Below are 27,216 nucleotides of genomic sequence, written 5' to 3'. Positions count from 1 at the left end.
TACTTATACATCATATTTATTTGTAGTTTTGGTTCATTACCTAAGTCAATTTATAACAAAAACACCCTGAAAATTTCAAGTCAGCGTATGGTCCTAAACTGAAAATATTGCGTTTTAAAATTTAGATATTTGGTAAAAATGACATTTTGAGAAAAACACAAAAAACAAAATAAAAGTTCGTTATATTAGGAAAAGAAGCACGAGCCCAATTAAAAACCTCCACTATATTGTGGGTCCATTTCCAGTTCTTTTTCAATATCTATGTAACCTTTTTTGATGGCTCTAAGCTGTTTTCTCCTTATTTTACCTTTAGCACTTGATTTGTGATTCATTTTTTTAATTCGATTGCAGTCCAATTTACGAAGTCCTTCCTGCATAAATATACTTGGTTCGATACCTCCAGCACTAATTACTTTTTCAACTGCTGTGCTTCCATCATTAAATGCTATAATAGCTGAGTTCATACTAATCTCAAGAACTTTTTTCCCAATAAAAAAATCTTTAGGACATCTCTTCCATATTAAGGTATTCAGACTTTCATTGTTATTTTGAGTTTGTCCGTGCAAACATTTTGATAATAATGTTTCATTTGTCAAATCTGTAAATATAGGCATAAGTACTGCTTTAATTGCTAATGGTAAGCTTAATTTAGTTTTGTATGTTGTTTCACCTGTTACTTTATTATTCTGCCACAAACACCAACTAGTTCTAGTTTATGGGCAAAATTTGTGTCTCTCTGACTCTTCACTTATGTCACTGTTGTGAAATAAAACAGCCCAAGCACCTTTTTTCATTGCATATAGGTTATTCACATTTTGACGGATAGCCATACCAAAATAATTTTGAAGCGTATTTATGGCTTTATCTGTCAGTCGACCTTTTCCATCTATTTTTTTTCCTACTGAAAGAAACTGACCTTTAAGTGTCACTCTAAGGTTACGCGCACGATTTCCAAGTCTCTTTTGGTAATGTCCAACACAATGGAGTCTGTTTTATTTCAAAACCTGGATATGGATTACTTGCAACAACATCATTATATGCTGAGCTGTCACCGTCTCCAATATATCCTTCATATCTCAAACCATGCTTTTCAATTGACCGTTGAAAAATTAATTTGATGATTTATTGTGGTTAGCTTCACAAACATGATTTATTTTCCAATTTTGATAACCTGGTGTTGACTTTTTTTTGTTCCAATAACTACAAGCTTTGCAGAACTTATTTAACAAAATTGAATCAAGATATTTTCCATTCTCTCTTGATATTGCAGTGACAATACCATTTAAAGATTGATGGCCTCTCTTTTGCCAGGTACCATCAACTGAAACCTGGCAAGCAGAAACATCATTAACATTGCTTGATTTAGAAATAATATCTTTGGTTTCATTGGCTGCGCTTGACATACTTGCAGAAGCAACTTCATTATAAATATTTAACAAATTGTTATTAATTTTATTGCACTATAGATTTTTTAGTAGAAAACTGAGACGTGTGCCATCCTTTGCTAAATTGGCAACAAAGGCACTGTAAAGTTAAATAAAAACAAAACCATTCTTGCTTTTTAAATCATTTTCTAAACAAACTTCATTTCCACATTCGGGGCATTTAAACTCACTAACCATTAGTTTTAAAATAATAAAGTTTATAATGATGTTGTAATTTTTTTGACTTCCAGATATTTCAGTGTTTACTATTTTTCTGGAGCTTGCTGATAAACTTGGATCAGAAATTGATGTATCAAGCTGAATAAACTTTGAAGATTTTAGGTGCTGATTACAAGAAAACTTTCTTTTTTTAGTTCGAGCAATAGAACGTCCCATATCTTATTTAGCTATTTATTTATAAGAACATTAACAAATTAAAACAGCATGCAAGCACGATACATTTGATACATGTTCGCATTAGTAGTTCAAGTTATAGCTTTTAAAATAAACATGAAGCACAAATAAACAAGCTGCAATAGAAAAGAGTTATTGATGTTTATAAGCTTGAGCAAGTTTACATTTTTTGTTTTAAAATGCGTTGCTATGGCGTTGCTATGGACTTCTCAATTTACTATGGCCACAAAACACATAATTGTACACACTTCCTTATTTATTTATTTTAAAAAAATTAATAATATTGTTCTATAAAAAATTTTGAATTTAAAAAACCAATTTTCAAAAAAAAAGATTTTTCTTAAAAAATTTCAAAATTAATGGGGATGTACCACCTTAATGTCTTTTTTTTCAAAAATATTAAATACATATTCAAAAAAGAGATCTTACTACAAGTAATGAGAAAGTAGATTTAACAAATTCACATATGCTTGGTAAATGAAAATGCAATATTTTTTTTAAAAAAAAGTTGTTAAAAAGTAGTGAAATTTCTTCAAGAACCTCTTTAGTAACTATTAATAACTATAGAAACTTTAGCAATCTCTATGGTGACTATAGAAGCCTTGAAATCCTCTTTAGTATCTATAGAAAATTCAGAAACTTTTTTAGTAACTATAGAAACTTTAGAAACCTCGTTAGTAGCTATAGAAACTTCAGAAACCTCTTTTGTAACTATAGAAACTTTAAAAACTTCTTTAGTAGCTATAGAAACTTCAGAAACCTCTTTTGTAACTGTAAAAACTTCTTTAGTAACTATAGACAATTCAGAACCTCTTGAGTAACTGAAGAAACTTCTATAATAGCTATAGAAACTTAAGAAACTTCTTTAGAATAGCTATAACCCATTTATTTCATTCATTTTATTCAACATTTTTTTTTTAGTATCTATTTTTTAATTCTTTTTTTTTTTAATTTTTGTCATCAAGTATTTCGGCAGCAACATTTCTTTTTCTCTGACTTTTTAATTACTCAGTGAATTGTTTTTTCTTAATCGCTTTTTTTTGCAAACCTTTGAAACCTTTTTTTTGCAATGCTTTAATTCTTTTCTGTGTAAAATTTTATGTGGAGAACATGTCTAGGAAAAAAGTGAAACAAATAAATATAAGAGAGAATTAGTTTTCAAACAAAGCAAATTTATTTTTCAAGACAAAAATTAAGACTTATAAAATAGCAAAAATAGACAAAGCACATAAGCAATATGAAACACAAAATTTATTGTTCAGTACTAATAAATAAAAAAATTAACATGTGTTACCATAGCATATAAAATAAAAATGAATTGCATACTCTTACCATACCACATAAAATAAAAATGAATTGCAAAGTAAAACAAGTTTCAAATTAATTTTTGTATAAGAATCAATTTGCTTAGCTGATACTAATTTTGCAATCGTTCAAATGCAAAGTTAGCACCTGCTAAGGTTGCATCTCTTTATCGAGCTCAGCACTTTCTTACTCAGGATTCTATTCATCTCTATAAATCTCAAATCCGTCCTTGTATGGAATACTATTGTCATATCTGGGTCAGATCTTCCAATGACGCCCTTTCTCTTTTAGACATAGTGCAAAAACACATTGCAAACATAGTTTCCAATGCGTTAAGACCTGCTTTTGCAGCCAACCTCCAACCATTATAACATTGCCATAATTTTGCTTTTCTTTCTCTTATCTATAAATACTATGATGGGCACTGCTCTAAAGAGCTAGTGTCTCTTGTGCCAACTACTAAAATTCATTCTTGAGTTACTCGTCATTCTATCAAGTCTCATCCTTTACTGTGACTGTTCCTAAGTACTCCAAAAATTCTTGTTCATCTAGTTTTTTTTTTCTCAAACATCAGTTCCTTGGAATTTGCTTTCTTCATCTTGTTTTCCTGATTCATATAGTCTGCAATCTTTTAAATCATTTGTTAATCGTTATCTTGCTCCATAAACTTCATCTTATCTCTTTCAGTAACTTCCAACTCTAATAGTGGTTGCTTGCAGCCTTGTTGGAAGTGAAGATGTTTAAAGAAAAAAAAGAAAGAAAAAACATTAATCCTTATGTATAAACATAACTTGTGTAGTGCTAGGTAATAAACTTCTCAGAATTGTGTCTATTATTACCAGTGTTTTAAAGAGGTTCAGCAACATTGGTTAATTTTTCCTGGCGAATAAATTATAATTGACAACGTTACATTTCAAAATTATAAACTATTATTACTGTAATTTTTATAATTAAAGCAGTTTCTATTTTTTTGCTTTTCTTCTTGGTTTTTTGTTTCTTAAAGTTGTTGTTTTTTTTTTAATTATTATTATTTTAAATATGCGCATATATATATATATATATATATATATATATATATATATATATATATATACACACACACATATATATATAAATTTCAATTTACATTAAGGGAACTGCTTAATGAAAGAAGGTTTTCTGTTCATAAACTGTTGCAAAAAGATCCTTCATATGAAGTAAATTTGTTGACAGAATTTTTATTGAATACTTGTCAGCCTTCATCTCAGTCAAGTATGATCAATTATCCTTTGTGTATGGAAACAATGATGAGATCACATCTTGCAGCTCTAATACGACATTGTGGTCTAGGTAATAAATCATATTTGATAGTTTAAAACTGCATGTGCAAAAAAATTCTATGCATGCAGTTTCTTTGCAAATTTTTTCTATAAAATCTGCTTTGCTGCTTCTTTTTTTGTTGTTGCTATTATTGATGTCAAAATATTTTTAAATGATTATATTTTAGGTTTATTTTGTTTATTTTTTTATACTTGTTTATAATTGTGATTTTTTTTTTAATTTATTATTCAGAAGAGGAAATGTTGCAAATCACACTTGAACTTTTAAGTGAAAAGAGTCCTAAACCTTCAAAAGATATGAAACACATCATTAAAGCTGTCCACAAACAGAAATTAGTTGTTATGCAAGTAAGTTGTTTTTTTTTTTGAAAAAGTTTATTGATCCTTTTTTTGTTATATATATATATATATATATATATATATATATATATATATATATATATATATATATATATATATATATATATTATATTTTTTATATATATCTTTCTGTATAGGTTGTTTAAGTTATGCCAATATGGATGAAGATAAGAATCCATTTTTTATTTTTTCAATAAAGTAGTGGTTATTAAAAAGTTACCCTTTTATTAAAGTATTTTTAATATTTTAGCTAAAGTATAACTTTTTAATAAACTTTATTTTATAAATGCTTTTGAAAAATTAATAAAAACCCTGGGCTTTCTTTTTATTATACTAGTAAATAAAAAGAATATCCTATCAGGGTTCAACTTTTCGGAAGTTAAGTCTGTGTCACCCAATGTTGACAACAGCTTTAAGACCCATCGTAGGTTAGGGTCTAAAATCATGCTTGCTCATAGTAAGAAGCAAGCACTTTATGCCATAAAACTTACTATGAGACAATCTACTACTTTAAGCACTGTTACTTCATGTTCAGCTTTTTCTTTTACTCAAGCGTACATTTATCATGCTTAGGCAGGCAAACTATTGCACGCTATTCCTGACCACTCATATAATTTTTTTTTTTTTTTTTTAATAACATTTAAAAAAAAAGTTAAACTAAACTAGAAAGAAAATTAAAAAAAAAAAATTCTTTAAAAAAAAGAAAATTTAAAAGTAACTAAAACAAAACTCAAAAAAATGAAACTTGGAATTTATTTTAAGTTACACTTTTAATTATGTCTAATTGTTATCGCAATAGTCTAGATCTTTCTATATTTATGAACGGTAATGTTCTCAATGAGTCATATACCCTTCATCTTCTAGGATTAACTCTTACTTCCGATCTTTCTTGGAAATCATATATTAAATTGATTGTAAAATTAGAATCTGCTAAAGTTGCATCTCTTTATTGTGCTCGCCACTTTCTTACTCCGCATTCTATTCTTTATCTCTATAAATCTCAAATCTGTCCTTGTATGGAATACTGTTGACATATCTGGGGCGGATCTTCCAATGATGCCCTTTCTTTTTTAGACAAGGTGCAAAAATGCATTGTAAGCATAGTTGGACCTGCTCTTGCAGCCAACCTTCAACCAGTATCACCATGTCGTAATATTGCTTCTCTTTCTCTTTTCTATACGTACTATAATGGGCACTGCTCTAAAAAGCTAGCATCTCTTGTACCACCTACTAAAATTAATTCTCATGTTACTCCTTATTCTATCAAATCTCATCCTTTACTGTGACTGTTCCTAAGTGCTCCAAAAATTCTTATTCATCCAGTTTTTTTCTTTGAACATCAGTTCTTTGGAATTCGCTTACTTTATCTTGTTTTCCCAATTTATATAATTCGCAATATTTTAAATTGCGTCAATCTGTCAATTGTTATCGTGCTCTATAAGCTTCATCTTTTCTCTTCCAGTAACTTCCAACTCTAACAGTGGTTGCTTGCAGCCTTGTTGGAAGTGAAGATATTGAAAAAAAAAATGTTAGAAATTATCCACTTTAAAGCTTTGATCCTTCAAAAAAAAAATTTTTAAGTTATATGTAATGTAAAACGTTTTTACATTAAGTAACAAATTACTTTTAGTGATTGTTTTATAATTAATAAACAAATTTTATTTAAATTTGAGTGTACATAATATACTCAAATTTAAATAAAAGTTAAGTATACGTAGTATATTTTATTTATAAAAGTATTTTTTAATATTTATTTATTTAATATAATTTAAATAAAATGTGCCTACTGCAAACAATCATTATAAGTGCCAACTGCAAACAACTATTATGAACAATTTTTTGAATGTCATAATATTTATATTTTAATTAAAAATCTCTGATAAACATTCTAATGTTATTTTATTTGTCTTGCTGGAATACATTAACCTTAAATGGATCTTGTATATCTCCAAAGCTTGGAGGGTTAATTATGCCAATGAAATTCTATTTGTTTGCCCCAATTTGAAATTCCATTTGTTTGCCTCAAAATCTGCATTTGTATATAATAATATTCCATGGGTGTTTTAATATCTGTTGTGATAGAATCACTGAAGATCTCCATAATTACTTCACTCTACATGAAGAGTTTTATTGATTTTTTCAATATTTGTTGCTTTGTTGTATTATTTTAGTAATAATTTAGGTGATAAAAATTCAACACAATCAAATGACTGGCTCATATAATAAATAAATTTTAATAACAATAAATCAAATGATTTATTGTTAGTCATAGCAAATGCTGTTATAACTTGATATCTATGACATCTCAATTTAAAAGAAAGAAGTAAATTTGATGGTTCTAAAATTACAAATGGGTTCATCACTTTTAACATCTCAATCTTCCAATTATTGATGTAACAATTACATTATTTTAAAGCTTTATTTCTTGCAGTTATGTACAAAGTCCTTCCTTTGCATTCAAATGTCTGAGCATCACAATAGTGCAATTTTGTTTTAGAGTTAGTTGATGAGGTGACATACTACTTAGTACAAACACTTTGTAAAAATATTTGTTGAAAATCTTTAAGAATATCTTGGTTATCTTTTCATTTTTTTCAGTTCCATTCTTTCCGCACTTTTATTTTTTTAGTTCCATTAATCTTTTCTTGTTGTAAGGAAAACTGGGTTCAAATGAACCTAAAAATAAGACTATAATAAAGTCTAATGAAGTAAAACTCCTCATAGTATAGGCGTAACGTGTTTTTATTTGATTGTTTGGTGGATTTCTTTTACTTTATATATATGTATATATATTTTTTTCTTTGGCTTCCATTAAAGATCTTTTATATGATAAGCAAGTTGAAACAGCAATTTTAACTTTCTTATCATATAATTCTAAAAATAGAGTTTAGTAACTACAAAACCAATAACATGATAATATTACTGAGTTAAAATGTTTTTGAGTTTCAAATATTAAAATAGTATTTTTTGAGTATTTAAGTAAATACTATATTAAGAAAATAAAAAAAACAAATATTTTATAGAAACGACAAGAGTCTGGTAAATCATATTCAGAAATTTGTAGTCCAATCATTACTCGGTGTCAGTTTCTTTGTACAAGTTTGAACCCTTGTGTTGTTCCTGTAGCTCAAATTAAATCATTATGGCTACATTGTGTCTATACAATTAAAGCAAAACTTGGTTATAATTGGGACATTTTAAAATGGTCAAGTGCAAACAAGTGTTTATCAATTTACAACAGCGAAGAAATTGTGAAAGATATCTGTAAGTTTATTCAGGAAGATGAAGCGAATTTAGATGTGCTTCGAAAATGTTTTCTTGTTCAGGTAATAGATAAATTATACATTATTTCAAAATAAATTATGGATAAATTAATAGATTAAAATTATAACTGAAGTTTTTTTAGGTCAAGCGTGCTAAACATAGATTAATTGCAGGATACTTGATGCAGTCTTTATGTATTCGACAACATCTTAAAGCTCATGTTCAACTTGCTATGATGTTTGGTTGGCTTTGTGTTTTTTCACCAGGTGGCTCTGTGAGGTGTGTTTATAATAAGTTAATTAATTAAACAAGTGGGGGGCTTCAGTTAAGAAAAGGGTTTTCATTTTTTCTACGAAAGGTGTTTTTCTTAAGCTATTTTCCCATTAGAAAAATAAGTAGAAAAAGAAAATCGAGAGTAAAAAAAGTGAAACCAGAGAATTGTTACTATTTTTTACTAACTTATTTGGTTACAGTCATAGTATTTAACTAGCCTGGAAACGCAGACCGTTTTCTATAGATTTCATAAAATAACTTAAACTTTATGGTTTTGCCAGACTGAGAGTGCATCAAATATTTTTAAAATAACTTTTTCTGGCGCAGGTTGTGATAATTTGAATGAATTCAATGTAGTTTTAGATGCTATTGAGTTTCTATTTTTTGGAAACAGACCTCAATTTTAGTTGAAATATTAGGTTGTAAAATTTATTTTGTTCTAGCCAAAGTGAATAAAGTTTATGTGTTTGTTTTGCAAGAAATAATGTAAATTGCAAAGTGAATCGTCATCTCAACGCTAAACAAAAGGACAAGTGTACTGATAAACAGTTTATAAAGAATAAAAGAAAGCAAAAGTTTATCTTACAAGATTTTAAAATTATATTATTTAGAGTACAGAAAAGCTTGTCATAGATAAATGGTACCTTCTAGGTGAATTTAAAAATTTTAAGTCAAGTACAAATATTTCAAGCATTTCAAGAAGAAGTCATTACAGCTTAGTCTCTAGTAAAAAAAATGTAACTAATTCATTTGATGGAAATGCTGAAATTTTTTACTGCAGATTCTGCAAAATATTTTCTGAAACAAAAAGTTCTTTTTATAACCTTAGCCAAAATTTTTTCTTTTATTTTAAGATTTAAAATAGCAAATTTTATCTTTTTTATCTGACTGGTACCTCTTTTATCAATGATATTATAATATTTAAGCATGTATCCCAATACATTACTAAACAAAATATTCTATTAGTGGGAATGTTTTTTTTCTTATACTACAATTAGTTTTAGTTCTAACATGTATCATGAGCAGTATTTATCATATTTGCTTGCTGCTAAATGTGTATGATTGTCTAACACTGTATATATAAGTTCATAAATTTTATTTTGCAAAAGATAATTTGAAAGGTTTTCAAAATTTAAAAAAGTCAAACAAAATTGATATATAAAGAGCATCAATTAAAAAATCCCTTCAATTTTGAAACAAGGACATTTAAGATGAAGTGAGATGACTTGAACCTACTAAAACAGCTCTTTTCATAGCCACATATTAAAAAAATATTATTGGTATATTATTAACTTCTGAAGTAGTAAAATAAATACTTAATGTATATTTAACAGTTTTATGGTTTAGTAATTTTATAATAAAACAATAATACAAGATTGATTAATAAAAATGATATAATTGTCTTATCAATTTAAAAATATTATTGACACCATTAATATTTTATAAAAATATATACATATATTTAGTTTTGAACAAATCTAATAACAATTTGTAAATGATGCAAACAGTTTTTACTTGCTTTTAGCTTCTTTTTTTTTTTTGTTTTTGTGGCATGACTCACTACAATATTACTATAATACAATACTTTATATTACCTGTGTAGCTAAATATATTACATTTCCAACTACTACAAATATATATATATTTTTTATTGTATTATTTTTGAAGCCAAAGTCATTAAAAGATGGGTTATCCTTGTAATCATAGTGATTGTTGATGTCCAAAATAAATTCCAAATAAGCTATTCCGTAATGTTGTAAAACAGCAAAAATACTGTATTCCAAAATGTAGTTTAATTTAGCAAAAATTTATTACTTAGGCAACAAGTTTAACACTCCTTAATAAATATACTGTCAACTTTATATGCTCAAAGATAATTTTAGATAAAATATGAAAACCACATTCTTTGTCTTCATAGAATATATAAGCAATATGGTTCCACAGTATAAACATATCATCATTCTAGGTATATCTTTTTTTTATCTGTATGTTTTAAAATGGATAAATAACATTTGAATGTGGTAGATCAGGTATAATTAAATCATTTAAAATGCATTTTGAACAACTTGCGATTTGCAGAAACTCCATCGCAAGTTACAAACAGTAACTTATAAGGAATTTAGTTTACGAGTTTTGATTGCTTTATAAAGTAAAAGAAACGTTTGTTGTGCAATGCCACCAATTGTGGTTAAGTCAGCTAAATTAGTTAAGCATATCATCATACACTGCAACAGGCTTTGAAACTAGAAAGTTATCAGGGATATTATAATTTAGTTAAAGATGATGACCTCAAGTTTTTTTGTTGTTTCTCACAAAATAACTTCCTAAAAGGTGAGACATTTTTCTGTATTTAGCATAATAAATACTAAATCATTGCTTAAACTTATAGTTAAGATTTTGAAATAGAATTCTTAATATTTTTTTAACACACTGTGCTTTTTTTTTCTTGTTTTTTTTTTAATTAAATCCTGTTTGATTAAGTACTTTAGTGACAATTTTTGTTAGCAGACTTTTTCACATTATCTTTTTTGCATCAAGCATAATTTCTTTATTTGCTATTATATACATTTCAATACAGCATAATAAAAACAAAAAATAGTAATCAAGCTTTTGAATTTTAGTTTTAGAAGCTCTGATATACTATTATATTATTATATGCTATTTTTAAAATATTTATATGTAAAAATACAATATAAATTTGTATATACACATTTATTGTATTTCTAATTTTTTTTTTTTTTTTTGAAATAATGTTTTAGTACTTAATAATTTAAATTTTACTTTTGCACCAGAGTTATTGTTGGTTATTCCACTCTTAAAAATAAAGGTTGAATTTTCTACCATAGCAGAGGGCTTGTGATATACCCTTAGTAAGGTATAATTTTTTATCTTCTTTAAGGTAGAAAATTATACCTTTAAGGTAGAAAATTGTATGACAAATAATTACTTCTAATATAAATTAGGTAACAATAGGGTATAATTTTTTAACTTAGAAAGTAGAAAATATACCTTACCCTAAGGTAGAAATTCCTAACTTTTTTTATAGAATTTTCTTTTTTATTGAGTTTATTAAGCTCTATTTAGCTAACATTTCAAATAAATATACTCTGAGTTTATAATACTTAGCATTTATATCTATAGACATCCATCTAGTTATGCAGTTGATGAAATTTTTGCATCTATAACATTTTCATATAGCATATTCAAACCATCATAAACTCTGTTACGTAACTACATTTAATTGCCAATGTCTTTATTTTATGCTATATTCATCATTTAAAATAATTTCTTGAAACTGAATAACCAAAACTAGCACAATTTGCTCCTACCATTTTAATATTTATCCCAGAATATATTCAACTTAACTATAGTGAAGTATAATGTTTACAATTTGATGCATGAAGTGTTATAAGAAAATGGCCCACGTTTTCAGACTGGTTAAATACTATGACTGTGATCAAGGTAATATATTTATATTACCTTATTTTGTCTTGATTCTATAATATCAATATCTATATAAACTTATAATAAAAATAGTATATATAATATACTTATGCTACCGTGTAAATGGGACTGAGTTTTTATCTTAATCGTAGTAATTTTGATACTTTTTCAATTAAATGAAAAGACTTTTATTTTAGATAAAGATTTTTTTTATAATTTGTTATTTTACATTAATAAATACCACTTATTGTATATATTTTTTTCAAAGTTTAAATTAAGCATGTAAAAAAACTAAATGTGAAACTATAAAAATATGACAAAAACAAGAAACTTTTCAATTTTTATTTTAAGTAATTGTTCTAATACTTCAATATAACAAATATTTGATGATTGGCATCATCATCAAATGTTATACAAGATATCAAATGTTATACAAGATCATCATCAAATCGATATCAAGTATTTTAAAGGATTTTTTTGTTTGTTTTGAATTACTGTTGCAAACATCTGATAAAGATTGAACTTTTTTTTCTCCTCATATTTACTTTTTATATTGTTTAAACAAGTAGAATATGGTTAATTTCCTTTACAATACAGTTTTTTGTATAAGAGTTTTGTAAATCTTTAGTAATACCAAACCTGACATTCTTAATCATATTGAGCTTGTTCCAAGTGATGATGTTATCAAGTTAAAAGAGGTGTACAAAGGATTTGAAAACTATGTTATCAAGTATCTACTTAAAGGTTTGGAAAGAGTGATAGACAGCCAAACTGAAGAACAAGGTATAAAAGATGCAGATTTTAATGATTCTTGTTGGAGTTACATTATTACATCTATTACTTTGTTATGTTCATCATTAATGTCAGGTTAGTTTTATTTTAAGTAAAATTAGTATAGTTAAAAAAATATATATAAATGTATGTGTGTGTATATATATCAGGGATGCGGAGTCCCAAAAGGACTCCGGCTTTATATCTCCACTTTTTCCAAGTCTGTAGTGTCCAGAAGCTCTAAACATGTTTGTTGACTTATGATCTGTGATAAAAAAAAAATTCATGAGATTTAAAGACTTGAAACTTATTGTTTTTAAGCCCGGAGTCCTGGAGTCCCGGAGTCTTTGCCGCCATTATACTTAAGGACTCCAGGCTCAAAAAATGATTGTTCCTCTAGCCTAAAAGTCTTAACTTTTTTCCTATTAATAGTCCATAAACTTATTTATATTTTTAGAGCTCCTGGATACCAAAAACTAGGATAAAGTAATCTTTTTGTGACTTTCAAATCCGGAGTCCTTTTTGGGACTCCGGATTTGAAATCATCCCTGATATATATATATATATATATATATATATATATATATATATATATATATATATATATATATATATATATATATATATATATATATATATATATATATATATATATATATATATATATATATATATATATATATATATTAGGGTGTCCCAAAAATAACATTTTTGAAAATGATCTTCTCCCACCCCCTAATTATGTTCTATCTAATACAAAAACACTAGGTTTAAAATTTTTTGAATAAAAATTATTTTAAGGGGTCCCTATATTTTCAAAAAAAAAATTTTCAATAATGAACAAGTAGAATATGGTTAATTTCCTTTACAATACATTTACAATACAGCGTTGTTTTAAATAAAAAACGCTTAACGCAATAACCTAATGTGAATTTGACATAAAATTCTCTTTATTTTTCTATTTTTTAAAGACATTAACTTTTTTAAATCACTGCAATAATATTAATTACTGCAAAATGAGTTAAATGTTATTTAACAGCTTTTTTATTATTATTAAGGGAGTGTTTATTTTCTTTCCTTTTTTTTTTTAATATTAAATGATTATATTTAATATTACGTTTTAAAAAATGTTTGATGTTAACAAATTTCTTTCTTTTTCGACATTTGCATAAATGAATTAAAATATGTTAAGTTTTTTGAATTTTTAAATTTCTTAAATTTCTAATTGCGGCTTTGCACCAACAAATGATTTTTTATTTTAAAAAAATTAGCAAGTAACAAATAAAAAGATTACATTAATTCATTTACTTTATTTGTTAAAAGTTTATTATTTTATTAACGATTTTGTTGTGAAGGCAAAGATTATTTTTCCAAATATCTATTATTCCAAACATCATTTAATAAAATTATATCACTGTATATATTGTTTATTAAAAAATAATCGCTGCAATTTAACTTGGGTTATAAAAAAAAAGTTTAACGTTTTGTGCAAATTTTTGATGCAGCCGTGTATTTAAAATTTAATTTTAAGTAAAAAAAAAATGTTTGGAAAGGTTTCGGAAAACCGAAAAAACAATTGTGATAAAAATGAGCGGATTTTTTTTTTAATTAGCTCATTTTTATCGCAAAAAAAAAAAAAAAATTTTCAATATTGAATAATACTATTCTATTTTGAATAATAATACTATATTTAGTAATATTTTTAAATAAATTTGACAGTTAAGTTAAACCCAAACATTAACTTTAATTTTAATAAACTTAAATTATTTTTTAAATCAAAGTTAAATTCTATATTTTTAAAATCTAAATTGAATTATATATTTTTTTTATCAGAATAAAATTATATATTTTTATTAAATTAGTTTTAAATTAAATCATATATTTTTTATCAGAATTAAGTTATGTTATTGTGATCTTTGCTTCAAGCTTAAAGTATTAGCATTAATCAAGTGAAAAATCAATCATTACAATAAAATAGAAACAAAATAAATATAAATTTTTAATTTTGAGTTTAAAATATTAGCGTTAATTAAGTGAAAAAGGCCTGCACATGTAGTGTAAGTCACATTATTCTTATTTTAAGATATTAAAGGTTTTACTACAAATGTTATTTGAAAATCAGCATAGTAGTAAGTGCTGCGGTTGTTACGGAAACTAGAAGTTACACCACTCGTGCATTAAACAGAACACATTTTTCCCTACACAGTAACATGCCTAACTCAGAAAATCATAAAATTGGAGTTTAAAAATTATTAAGAACGTAAAAAAATGATGTCATTACAACGTTAGATATTCAACATTTTTTAATTATACAAAATTTTTACCGAATTGCCATTGTCACAGTTTAAGGCTTTTTTTTTTTTAGAATTTGAACATTGCACATGTTGTATTTCAATGACTTTACAAATTTTTTTTGTGTAGTCGATTGAAACTAAATTATCTTTAGTAGACATTCATAAACTAATATGTGTAAATACCAACTGCAATAGTCTGTGAAATAGATGATTTTGGTTTATATATATTTGTAATTGCATCCTTACGGTGTATGGAAAACTCATGCTTGTGAAGGGAATGATTGGTTGAAATACAAACATCTAAATAAATTTAATTGGTGTTGAGCATTTACATATTAGCATGTATATTGGATAGATTTATCTCGTAAATTTAAAAGTATTAAAAAAGAATATGTGTTATCAAAATAAGCAAATTGAGCATGACTATCATCAACATAACATTTATAAGTTTTTGGTAAAATATTAGTTTTTAAAGCCTGTTGAATAGCATTATATTTAATATGATGTAGACAACAACCATTATGTACAGACCTATTGATTGGATCAGAGTTTTTTTAGAATATTTTTTTTTCTTTCTAATAAAAAATAACACTTACTAGTTTATGAATGTCTACTAAAGATAATTTAGTTCATTGTACTAGAAAACCCTAAAATGCTTACTGTTGTTTCAAACAATTACACAAGAAAAATTTGTGAAGCTTTTGAAATACAATATGTGCAACATTCAAAATCTAAAGAAAATGCCTTATATCGTGACAATGGCAATTTGGTGAAGACTTTCCATTGAAAATCACTTTTTGTAAAATTAAAAAATATTGAATATTTGTTTTGAATGTTGTTTTTATATTTGACGTTATAATGAAATCATTTTGTTATGTTCTTAATAATTTTTAAACAGTTTTTTTAATGGTTTTATTAGTTTGATAATGGTTCTTGCTATATGAGCCGAAATATCATGTAAAAAAAGAAATAAATAGTATGATATCATATATGATATTTTAATGCTTATATTATACTTTTTATATATATATAAATATATATATGGATATAATTTTAGGAGATGTAGACATCCTCATACAGTGTGGTTTGCTAGAGAAGATTAGAACAGTTTTAGCCTTATTTAAACTATCAACAGATACCAACATTCTTATATCCTCACATGAAGACAACTACTTTGATAGCAGCAGAAATCAATTCAAAGAAAAAGAATTGGCTTCTAGTATGCATGTTGGTAGTCGTGTTGTGAGAGGATTAGACTGGATATGGGATGACCAAGTAAAAACTTATTTAGTTGTTTGTTTTTTTAATTAGTAAAATCATTTGTAGTAATCACTTAAAAACTGAATGTACTTTTTTTTTTTAAATCATAAATATTTATGATTGGTCAGAATATATTATTAAAGTTAAAGCCTAATTCTTTTAAATTGTTCTCAAAATTTTTAATTGCAAAAAGCTAAACTTTTAAGTAAGAAGCAAACAGCTTTTAGTTTATTTTTATATACTATTTTAACTTTAAAAGTTTTTATATACTATTTTAACTTTAAAAGTATCTAATCATTTTAGTATAAGTATTTAATTATGTTAAATATATTTAGCTTAAGCATTTATTGAAAATGTTAAATTAAAAATTAATTAAAACTAATCATTTTAGTATAAGTACATAATTATGTTAAATATATTTAGCTTAAGCATTTATTGAAAATGTTAAATTAAAAATTTTCAACTAATATTTAGATCATATATTTAGATTGGCAGTTTAATGCCATACTGATGTTAATTCTCCTCCCCAAGGCCGAGATGGCCACTACAGACGAGGAGGTTACTTAATTGATTTAAGATGTTAGGATTACATGCTAGGGAGTTACTGCTACATTGACTGAATGTTTGGTTTGGGGCAGCAATTAGTTATTTTTATTATTTTTAATTTTTTTCTGGAAAAAGTCATATGAAAAGGGCACCATTTTTGCTTGGAAAATGTGTATACATTATAGTATATATACGTATATATATATACCGGAAAATGTGTATACATTATAGTATATATACATATATATATATATATATATATATATATATATATATATATATATATATATATATATATATATATATAGGCCTTGTTAAGAGGCTTACGTTTTATGTTGGAAATGGCGATTTGCCTACGTGTTTTTATGTTAAGCATAAAGCAGTTTTATGTTGAGTAAAAACTTTAGAGTATCTAAACTAATTTTAATATCATTAAAGTATTATTAATATTGCGTATGTGACGTTTAATTACAAAATATTAAGTCCTAAAAAAGCATTTAACTTCAACTGTGAACTTTTTAAATATTTTACAAAAAAAATTAATTAACAGACTTAACATTGAATATGACTTTAAAAATCTAAATTTAGTTTTGAAGGAATGTAATATAGTAAAATGTAGAACATAAAATTTAGTTTCAAAATGTAAAATAGCTTTGCAATTTTTACTAAAGAAATTTTTTTCTTATTATCTACTACTAATTCATTATGTAAAACATAAATCTTTACATCATAGATGTGAAAGAAAATAAAAAAGTTTTTTTTTCTTATTTAAAGGGAGAAGTGTTTTTATTTAAGAAAATTCATTAATTTTCACAAATTACTTGAAATTTTTTGTTTCTTATTAATTCAATATCGCGTAAAGTTCTTTTGATGTAATTTATTTTTGAACATAACACATTTACAAATAATATTTCATTGATAACTGATAAAATCTATAAATTGTTTTTAATCTTTATTTAAAATACTAATTAAGTACATTAAAAATGAAATAAATAAATTCTGATAAACAAACAAAAGATTATGTTAAGTATAAGATTGTTTTAAGAAATTAATTATAAGGAAATATAATCTTTTTCTAATATCGAATTTAGATTTCATCAGTAATTTTTGTTAAATTAGTTTAAATTTATTGCAGTTTTAGTTTTAAATTTAATTACAATACGGTATTTTAAAGTACGCTAAAGACATAATTTAACTTTTAACGATGTAAATATCAAAGCTATGTTAAAGTTACATTTATTAGCGTTATGATTAGATTTGTGTATATATATATATATATATATATATATATATATATATATATATATATATATATATATATAGAGAGAGAGAGAGAGAGAGAGAGAGAGAGAGAGAGAGAGAGAGAGAGAGAGAAAGAAAGAAAGAAAGAAAGAAAGAAAGAAAGAAAGAAAGAAAGAGAGAGATGGTCCTAAGGGTTATTTTTGGTCTCTGCAGAATATGCTTAGATTTTTAATCTTTTATTAACAAACTTTTATCTTATTTTAGTACTAACAACTTACATCATCATTTTTTTTTTAATGCAAATCTTTCTGTTATTATGATTAACAAATCAAAAGATGTGAATGAATGAAAAAAATAAATGTGAGGATTGAGTCCATATTGATTGTTATATAATAAATTGTTTATTAAAGAGTCAAAAAGATTGTTAATAATACTAAGTAGATGACCCTACAGACAGATTAATAATACAAAGTAGGTAGATTAGACAATTATCTGTAATCTGACCCTATGGTCAGATTAGTAATACCAAGTAGATAGATTGGATGATGATTATCTGTAATCTGACCCTACAGTCAGATTAATAATATTAGGTAGATAGATTGGATGATAAATATCTGTAATCTGGCGGTCATACCAATCTTTAGAGTTAAAAAATAGGAACTGCAAATTTCATTTTCCAGTAAACATGAGAAAAAATTAAATTAGGGATTTGTTTAGAGAAAGATAATTTTTTTATTATTATATTTGTGAAAGTTTCTGAAGCAAACTATTACAGGACTGTTATTTCAATCTCAAGTTGTAGATGAATGAAAAAAAAAGTTAAGAAAAAGGAGTCAGAGTGATTAAGATGTCTAGAAATAAAGTAACTTGTTTTTCAAGTTATGTTACAAAGACTGCTCAAAAAACCTCAAAGAACACAAGTATTTGTAAAAGATAGATTGAAATAATTTAAGGACAACATTTATGTAATGTATGTAATGTTTTTTAATTTTTTTTTTTTTTTTGGTATTATAGTCATAACTTATATTATTTGGGAGAAACTCAAACATAAGTAGTACTTGGCAACTTAAGCACCAGCAATAAGCAGTACAGTTACTTCATTCTAGCTTAGTTGAACTAAAGCTTTAAGTTGGGCTTCTTTTGTTTTTTGAAATTTTAAAACTTTGAAATTCCCAATAGGTTTAAAATTGCTATGTATGCATTTATGAGTATTAATATTTTCTGTTCACTTTAATTTGTTGATGTGTTGACAATAACCAACTTTTTCAGATGAGTATGAAAACAAAGAATAATTTAAAAAATATATATTTCTAAAATAATTTTGATATGTACTGTCTGCCTTATAACTTTCAGTTATTAAATCTACCTTCAATAGATGTAATATCTTAAGCCAAACACAAGTACCTATTTCAGTATGATGTCATTATTGACATTTTTGCACAGATCTATGTACGCAATATCAGAATTCACTAATTTGCTTCATTACTCTGCACTGTTTGTTACAATGTTTATAATTGTAACAGCATAAGCAAATTTTGTAGTATGATATAGTTTATATAGTATAAAAATTTAGGATGGTCAAAGTCCGAGCGAAGGAGTTGTTGTTAGTGATATTGGTTCTGATGGTTGGGTGCGTGTGCGTTGGGATGGTGGTATAACAAATTCATACCGTATGGGAAAAGATGGAAAGTATGACCTTCAATATTCCACCGAACAACATCAGTATATAGATAAAGGTAATAAAAATAATAAGTTTTATTAAAATATGAATTTTTAATTTTTGTTTTTTAAATTAACATTTGATTTACATTAGCACTATCTGCCTCAAATTTTAGATACAGAAGTTTTAAAATGTTTTAGAAGTGTAAGTTGTTGTAATTCTTTGAAGATGAATTAACAGATAATTAATTTGAAACTAAACTGTACTTTATGAAAATGTTTATTCATTTATATTTTTTTCTTCTTGAACAAGTTATTATTTTTAGTTTTTCATATTTTGAAATTTAGTTTAGGATATTAACTGAAATATATGTAACAAAGTGTTCTTTATTTTGAAAAAAATCTTAAAATCATGGTTTATAATTATTTTTAGTGAATGTCTTAATAAAATCATTCACAATTTTTAAAGTTATACCCTATTTTATACTATTTAATTTTTTGTGATGTTTTGTAAATTATTTGATCCAAAGTTTAAACATAATCGCATTTCAATGCTTTAAATGGAAAAGTTCATTTTGAGAGAACTTTTAGTATTTAAAGCCAGAATATAGGAGAAATTTTTTTGTATTTCTCAAAGCTACGAGCGATAAAATTTTATGAGAGATAAAAAAGCTCTTTTATAAACTCATTTCACAATAAATATTGATAAATAGGTTCCCATTAGGTTACACCACCTGACTAAATTTAAAATAAACAATGCATATTTTGGTTTATAAATCCATGGATCTATTTATCAAGTCATTTTTTTTTACATATTTACCTTTTTTTTTCTATTTCGAGCCCATTTTACATATCCTTATTTGAAGTTAAAAATTGTTGATATAAGTTTCTGTTAAAACAGTTACATCATTTTGAAAGGTTTTGTGTATTAAACCATTATATATTTTAAGTATTATCTTGTGAGCTGATCTAAATTTGCGAATAAAGAAAATTTATTAAGATGGTAAAGCGTGTTTAGAGCTGTTTTAACTATGAAGAAATACTGAAAAAAAAATCTTTTCACTTAAGATGTTCTTCAAAAAAAACATGACTCACATTGCTCTATAGACCTATATTGTCTTACCCTTCACTGTTAAGTTGATAATTATTTCAAAATTATTTTTATAAAATTTAAATTGAGTTCATCCATTGCATGAAACAGGTGTGCTTTTGCTCACAAATTTAATGATATACTGCTGTGACTTCTGGAATAGCAGACAAATTTAATAATTTACTGCTGTGACTTCTGGAATAGCAGACACATGAAATGGTTTACTAACCAAAAAGAAATATTAAAAAAAGAATAAAAGTTTGTACTAAGGTATCCAAAACAAAACAGACCATCAATAACAGTATTTCAATATTATTGAAATATAGTAGCGCAATACTAGTATTAGAAAGGAATTCAAAGAAAATGTTTAAGTTTCATTTATTGTGCAAAATCTAAAACAAAAACATTAAATTGGACGCTTTTGGTTTTGTTTTTATGGTTCTCTCTTAAGTTGATCAATCTTTAGCATTACAAGAAAATAATGTTTGTAACAACTAAAAACATTGTTTTAAAACATTTGTTTTGAAAATTTTCAACATATGTTATATTGTAATAATTGTTTCCTCTAAAACTTTCTCAAAATACTCTTTTAAAAAATAAAAAGTTGTTAATAAATGACATCAATCGTAAAAATTCTTTCAAATAACTTAAACTCGAGTTATAGACATTATGTTATATTTGGGTTTTCCCTTCTCCAATTCATTTAATTAGAAGAATACCTCTATATATAAACTTTTGCAAAATGTATAATAACCAAATAAAAAGAACACTATATCAATAAATAAACCTTTAAAAGTCAAATTTATAATTATTTTAAAATTTAAAATAATTATAAATTTGACTTCTAATTTATTAAAATTAAATTTAAAAATTTAGATTTTATATTTAGATTTTAAATTTAAATTTTAAAGTTAAAATTATACGATCACAACCCACCAAATTATCCACAAATATGTCCTATAGAAAATTTTCGGGCTATTAGTGAGTTTGAGTTGAATAAAACACAAAGTAAACTCAATACAGCTGTCCATGCTGCTCAAAAAGTGGAGAAATGTTTGTGATCAGATTTCCAATAGCACTGCAAAACTTGACGAGAATTATCACGTCAAAAGTTTGTAGTCTTGCTTGAGGAAAGGAAATCAAATAATTTAAAATATATCAAAATATAGATTTATGAGTACTCTATATGTAAAAATAACTTAAACAAATATTTTTTGTTAATTAAATGCTCTTAAAGTTGAGTAAATTTTTTCCTGGCTATGCTTTATTCTTCTTTAACAACAAATTTTAATAAAATACTTATTCAATTTGTTGCTTAAAACTGCAAGATTTTTCATCATTCATCATTTCATCAAGGTAAACTTCTAATCTTTAGGTAAGCCATTAATCTGGAGAAGTTCTAAATTTTTAATTTGCCATTTGAATTTTGAATGAATTTCTTGATAATCTACTATTAATAATTTAATTGAGAAAAGTAAATAAAGGATATGAATAAATTTTAAAAAATGATAATTAAAGAAAACAGTGGTTTAAAACCCAAAGTGCCGGTATTTAAAACAGGTATTTCTTATCAAAAAAAATTGACCGCAATTCCACTACACTGATATTGAATTTCTTCGTATTAACTAAACATAAAAAAATGTGTAATAATTTCTATAAAAATAAAGAGTTTATGACTGTAATAATAACTTTGCAATAGTGATTTTAAATCTCTGATTTTTTCCATTGTCTTAGTTGCTACATTTACTATCATTACTATTATTAGTTTAAACCTGTATGTATTTGTGTACTTTTGTTTGTGTAGTTTTGTAAATATAATTTTGTCTTTTTTGTGTTTTATTAAATAATTTTACATATTTTTAGCCAAGAAACTTCCCCCCATAGTTCCTGTGATTGCAGTAAAAGATTCATTACAATCAATGCTTATAGTGATGCTTTCAAAAGCTGCTATTCTTCAAAACCAATTTTTATCTAGCAGTGTATGTCTTATAGCAAATTTTATAATAGAACTACTTAAGGAAATCGTAGAACATGAATCATGCAGTTTGGGTAAGAAAATTATTTTTAATATTTGTATATGTTTAACTATATGTTTAATACAATGCCTTTCATTTATTGATTGCATTTAATATATGGGGCCCATACATGTTTTATGGAGTCAAACATCCATTCACCTTGCCATCACCTAATTTATTGAGTCTATTACCACGCCAATAAATTTAAGAAATTGGCAAAGATCTCAGAAAGTGTTTAACTTAAATGTTTTATGAAGCTTTTTCCATTTCCTAATGTATGAGATCTCGCCATTTCTTTATTTATGAGGTTTTTCTAAATTTATGAAGTTTTACTATTTTAGTCTTATATCTTATACAATTAATTTTTGTATTTAGGAGATAAGATATCAGCTCATTCACTTTTTGGTTTTTTTCGTGCTTTGTGTATATCAGACCCTATCAAAGAACTGCTCTCTAAAGAAGATTTTGTCAATTTGATCATGAGAATGTTTGAATTAACACTACTCAAAAAATCTGTTAGTTACCAGACTCTACTTATTCAGGTTGGTTGAAAATTATTAAAGAAAGAATTTTGAAGAATAAAAATATCCCTACAAATTTTTTAATGATAAAAAATTAGTCTTAAAATCTATTTAAAACATCCATGGATTGCAAAGTTTACACTTGAACTTATGTGAAAGTTTATATTGTGAATATCTAAAATGTAATGATATTCAAGTTTTAATTAATGAAAAATAATCATGAGAAAACTTAAAAATCAAATAAGATCCTTGCAAATTCTATATCTGTGTGTGCTATGTTACTTTTCTTTACATATATATATGTACATATATATATATATATATATATATATATATATATATATATATATATATATATATATATATATATATATATATATATATATATATATATATATATATATATATATATATATATATATACCTCGGCCTTGGCGGAAACCAAGACCTTTAGCTCTAACCCACACTCACAAAATAGGTCTACAGGAGCAATTTAAAGTTCTCGCAAAAGTATAATTTTTTCATAAATATAAACCACTTTATTTTTTTCTCTATTTTTAGATATTAATTATAATAATTAAAACTATTTTGACTTTTTTTATGAAAATTGTTTATTTTATGTAACAGTCACTGGTTTATTTTTTTTGTAGTGCTTGATTTTAACTATAGAAAATAAATCTGAAATATATATAACCTAATAAAATATATAGATTTATTATGTTTGTTATAGTTTTCATTAACATGTGTTTATCATTAACTAGCGTGCACTTAGCAAATGCATAAAAATAAAAGTTTTGAAAGAATAAAAATTGAATAAACTTACCAAGCATCTTTGATATATTTAATAACTTGTTAAATATAATAAAAATTGTTTAAAAATAAAACTCCATTATTTGACATAAATCACTTAAATTCAACATCAATGTTCATTAAAGTTAAAAATCATTAAAATTAAAAATGATTTGTCACGCCCTGGGATAGTTAAAAAATAGTTCGCATATGCGATTATTTCAGGATTATTGTTTAGTAATGTAAATAATTATTTTGTTTAGTAATGTAAATAATTCTTTTATTAGAAATTGTGTTTTTTTGTTTTTTTAAAAGCATTAATTATCAAAACTTGCAAAGAGTCATGACCAAGTTGTCAAAAGAAAGTATTATATGCATGGTCGTACAAGGCGTGCGACGACACGCCTCTTATGACCACGCCTGTAAATTGTATTAGTTTGTCTTAATTTGGGCAAAATAAAACAATAATGTTCTACAAAAAATTGTAATTATATAAACACTTTTGAAGGGAAATCTTCCAAATATAAAGTATTTTTATTTAAAATAAACTTCCAAATATAAAGTATTTTTTATAAACAGTAAAAACTTTTATCGCTTTGTTTGTCAAACTTTTTATCAAATAACTAAAGTTGTTAAAAATTAAATGGATAGCTAAGGTGAAAACCTAAAGAAAATGCTTGTCTAAGAAAGACAAGAAGGCCTGTCTTTTTTACGGCGCAATAAACAACGCTCGTTTTGTATATTTTCTTTGTAACATTAACATTACAAGCATATGCTTGTAACAAGTATAAAATATATAGTGTAATATATATATATATATATATATATATATATATATATATATATATATATATATATATATACAAGTAAAATATATATATACAAGTAAAATATATATATATATATACATACATTTTTTATATAGTTGCAGATGTTAAAACAAGTTGGGTACTTAGTAACTTCTTCAGAGTTAGTCTCATATAATGGAATGTGGAAGAAAGAGTTTATAAAATCTCTGTTTAAAACACTTCATACCTTACTTTCACCACGTAACGTTTACACAACTGGTAATTATTTTTTTGATATGTTTAAAATTATAAATTGTTTAATGATGCATTTAATGGAGTTGTTTTGTGGCTGGAATTATTTAGTTACAAAAGTTCATAATGATAACTTGAAAATAATAAATCGATTTGTGCTTTAAATGTTTTATTTTAAATTTTTCATAAATTTATATTTATATTTTTTGGTTTTTAATTAATTGATAAAATAATTGTTTTGTTGAATAATTTTGACTTTAAATCTTCTACATGTAAGATGAAAATGAAGGGAGAAGACTGTGCATGGCTGCAAGTTCTGTTTCTAATCTAGCAGAAGAAATTGTAGCAACTTTAAAACTTCTTAGACAGAGTATACCCTGGAAGCAATTGATTAGTTTGGAAATCAGTAAATTATTGAGAATCGATTTAAACTGTCATCTATCTGAAAAGGTTTAATGCTTATCTTTATTAAATTTTTTAATTTTATTTTGGGAACACAAGTAATGTCATTTTAAATTTTTGTTAATTAAATAATTATCTAAACATCCATAAATAAATAATTTTCTAAATATCCATCACTAATTTCTTAATAAAGAGTTAAAAACCAAATAAAGTTGGTTTTTTATTGGGTTAAATATTAGATATTGTAACAATTTGGTGGTAAATACCATATCAATTATGTAATTGTTTTGTTTTTTTTCACTTTTTATTGACATTTGTTATTGGTATTATTTATTTTAATTTTGTCTCTAAAAATTTGTTTTATCATGTGAAAGCAAATAAAATAATGTCTTTTAGAAAGTGGTATCAAAGAAACAAAACAAAAATATATACATACATGCATGCATACATACATACATACATACATACATGCATACATACATACATACATACATACATACATACATAAACAGTATATAACTAAACCGCAAACAGCTATAACTGAAGGTCAAATGACATAAGGGTCTTAAGGTTTATTAAATTTACCAAGTTTTTCTACATTATGTTAATCTGTCTCTAAATAGTAAACGACCAGGGTTAGTATTTAACCTGGGTCAAAGCCGGATTTATGGCTGAAGCTGTATAAATACTAATGCATATTGATATGATATATAAAAATTAGTCACTATGTACCAATATATATGCAGTCCCATCCGTAGAACTGGCCTTGGCCACGGTCAAATACCAACCCCGGTCGTTTACTATCTCTAAACTATGTTAATGTTATTATTGTTTCCAGTGCCTTAAAGTGTCACTTATATAACAATGTATCCAATAATAAATATAATCTTTAAAATATTTATCTAGGTTCAACGTAGTGTATTTGTTGGACTGTCTGCTATTGTTGGTGTTGAGCAAAGAATTTGTATAAATGGTTCTGCAATTCACAAATCTGAGCTTGTAAATATAGGCCATTTATTGCATAATGGACATGTTGTGGTACATTTATCTAATTCTCGTATACCTGTTGAAAGTGCTCCAACAGATATTGCAATGGTAAATCGCACAGTTGCAATTGAATATTATCACTAAATACTTAAATATAATTTGGAATAAATTATAATTTGGAATAAATTATAATTTGGAATAAATTATAATTTAGATCCTTTCTAATAGCTATAGCAGTTAATTAAATGCAATTTAAAATATTTTAGGTGTTGCTTTGTTCAAAATTGTTACTTTGAATAAAATTTTAGATTCCTAGGTATGACTTTGATCTGGATTGGTTTTCTGAATATTGTTCTGGGCTTGAAAAGTTGTCAAACTTGTTTGCACTAATGATGTCACCCAAACTTTTGTTTGGAAAATGTTTAGGAAATGGAGAATACGGTACTTTTTATTATTTCTTATTTTATCTAGAATTAATAATTGAAGTATTTATTTTAATAAGATAATTATAATATTAACATCGTAGTTTATATGACATTCATTAACTTAAAATAAATGTTATGTACACTTAGGGCTTAATCATATATCAATCTTTTATTTAATAGTTTAAACAATGAACCAGTTAGTTAGTGGTTTCATCAATTAACCAATTAGTTCATGATTATAACTATCAACCAATTAGTTAATGATTATAGCAATCAACCAATTTGTTAATGATTGTAACATTCAACCAATGACTTAATGATTACAACAATTAACCAATCAGTTAATGATTATAACAATCAATTGATTATTTA

At 25.3% G+C, this 27,216-nt stretch overlaps 1 protein-coding gene across 1 annotated transcript in view; it reads left to right on the top strand.

The window, feature by feature from the left end:
- LOC101238496 (E3 ubiquitin-protein ligase HERC2) overlaps window positions 1-27,216 on the top strand; it is a 124,945-nt gene that overhangs the window by 56,381 nt on the left and 41,348 nt on the right. Inside the window, exons 17-29 of the mRNA XM_065814049.1 lie at window positions 4,276-4,472; window positions 4,695-4,810; window positions 7,846-8,148; window positions 8,229-8,365; window positions 12,432-12,670; window positions 15,926-16,143; window positions 19,490-19,652; window positions 22,529-22,714; window positions 23,056-23,222; window positions 24,916-25,057; window positions 25,308-25,480; window positions 26,339-26,527; window positions 26,728-26,860. Coding sequence (XP_065670121.1) covers window positions 4,276-4,472; window positions 4,695-4,810; window positions 7,846-8,148; window positions 8,229-8,365; window positions 12,432-12,670; window positions 15,926-16,143; window positions 19,490-19,652; window positions 22,529-22,714; window positions 23,056-23,222; window positions 24,916-25,057; window positions 25,308-25,480; window positions 26,339-26,527; window positions 26,728-26,860 — 2,363 coding nt within the window. The remainder of the gene's footprint in view (window positions 1-4,275; window positions 4,473-4,694; window positions 4,811-7,845; window positions 8,149-8,228; window positions 8,366-12,431; window positions 12,671-15,925; window positions 16,144-19,489; window positions 19,653-22,528; window positions 22,715-23,055; window positions 23,223-24,915; window positions 25,058-25,307; window positions 25,481-26,338; window positions 26,528-26,727; window positions 26,861-27,216) is intronic.

This window comes from Hydra vulgaris, chromosome 12 (assembly GCF_038396675.1).
Source record: "Hydra vulgaris chromosome 12, alternate assembly HydraT2T_AEP".
Lineage (NCBI taxonomy): Eukaryota > Metazoa > Cnidaria > Hydrozoa > Anthoathecata > Hydridae > Hydra > Hydra vulgaris.
Note: the sequence above shows the minus strand (reverse complement) of the source record. Positions and strands in the feature narration are given on the sequence as shown.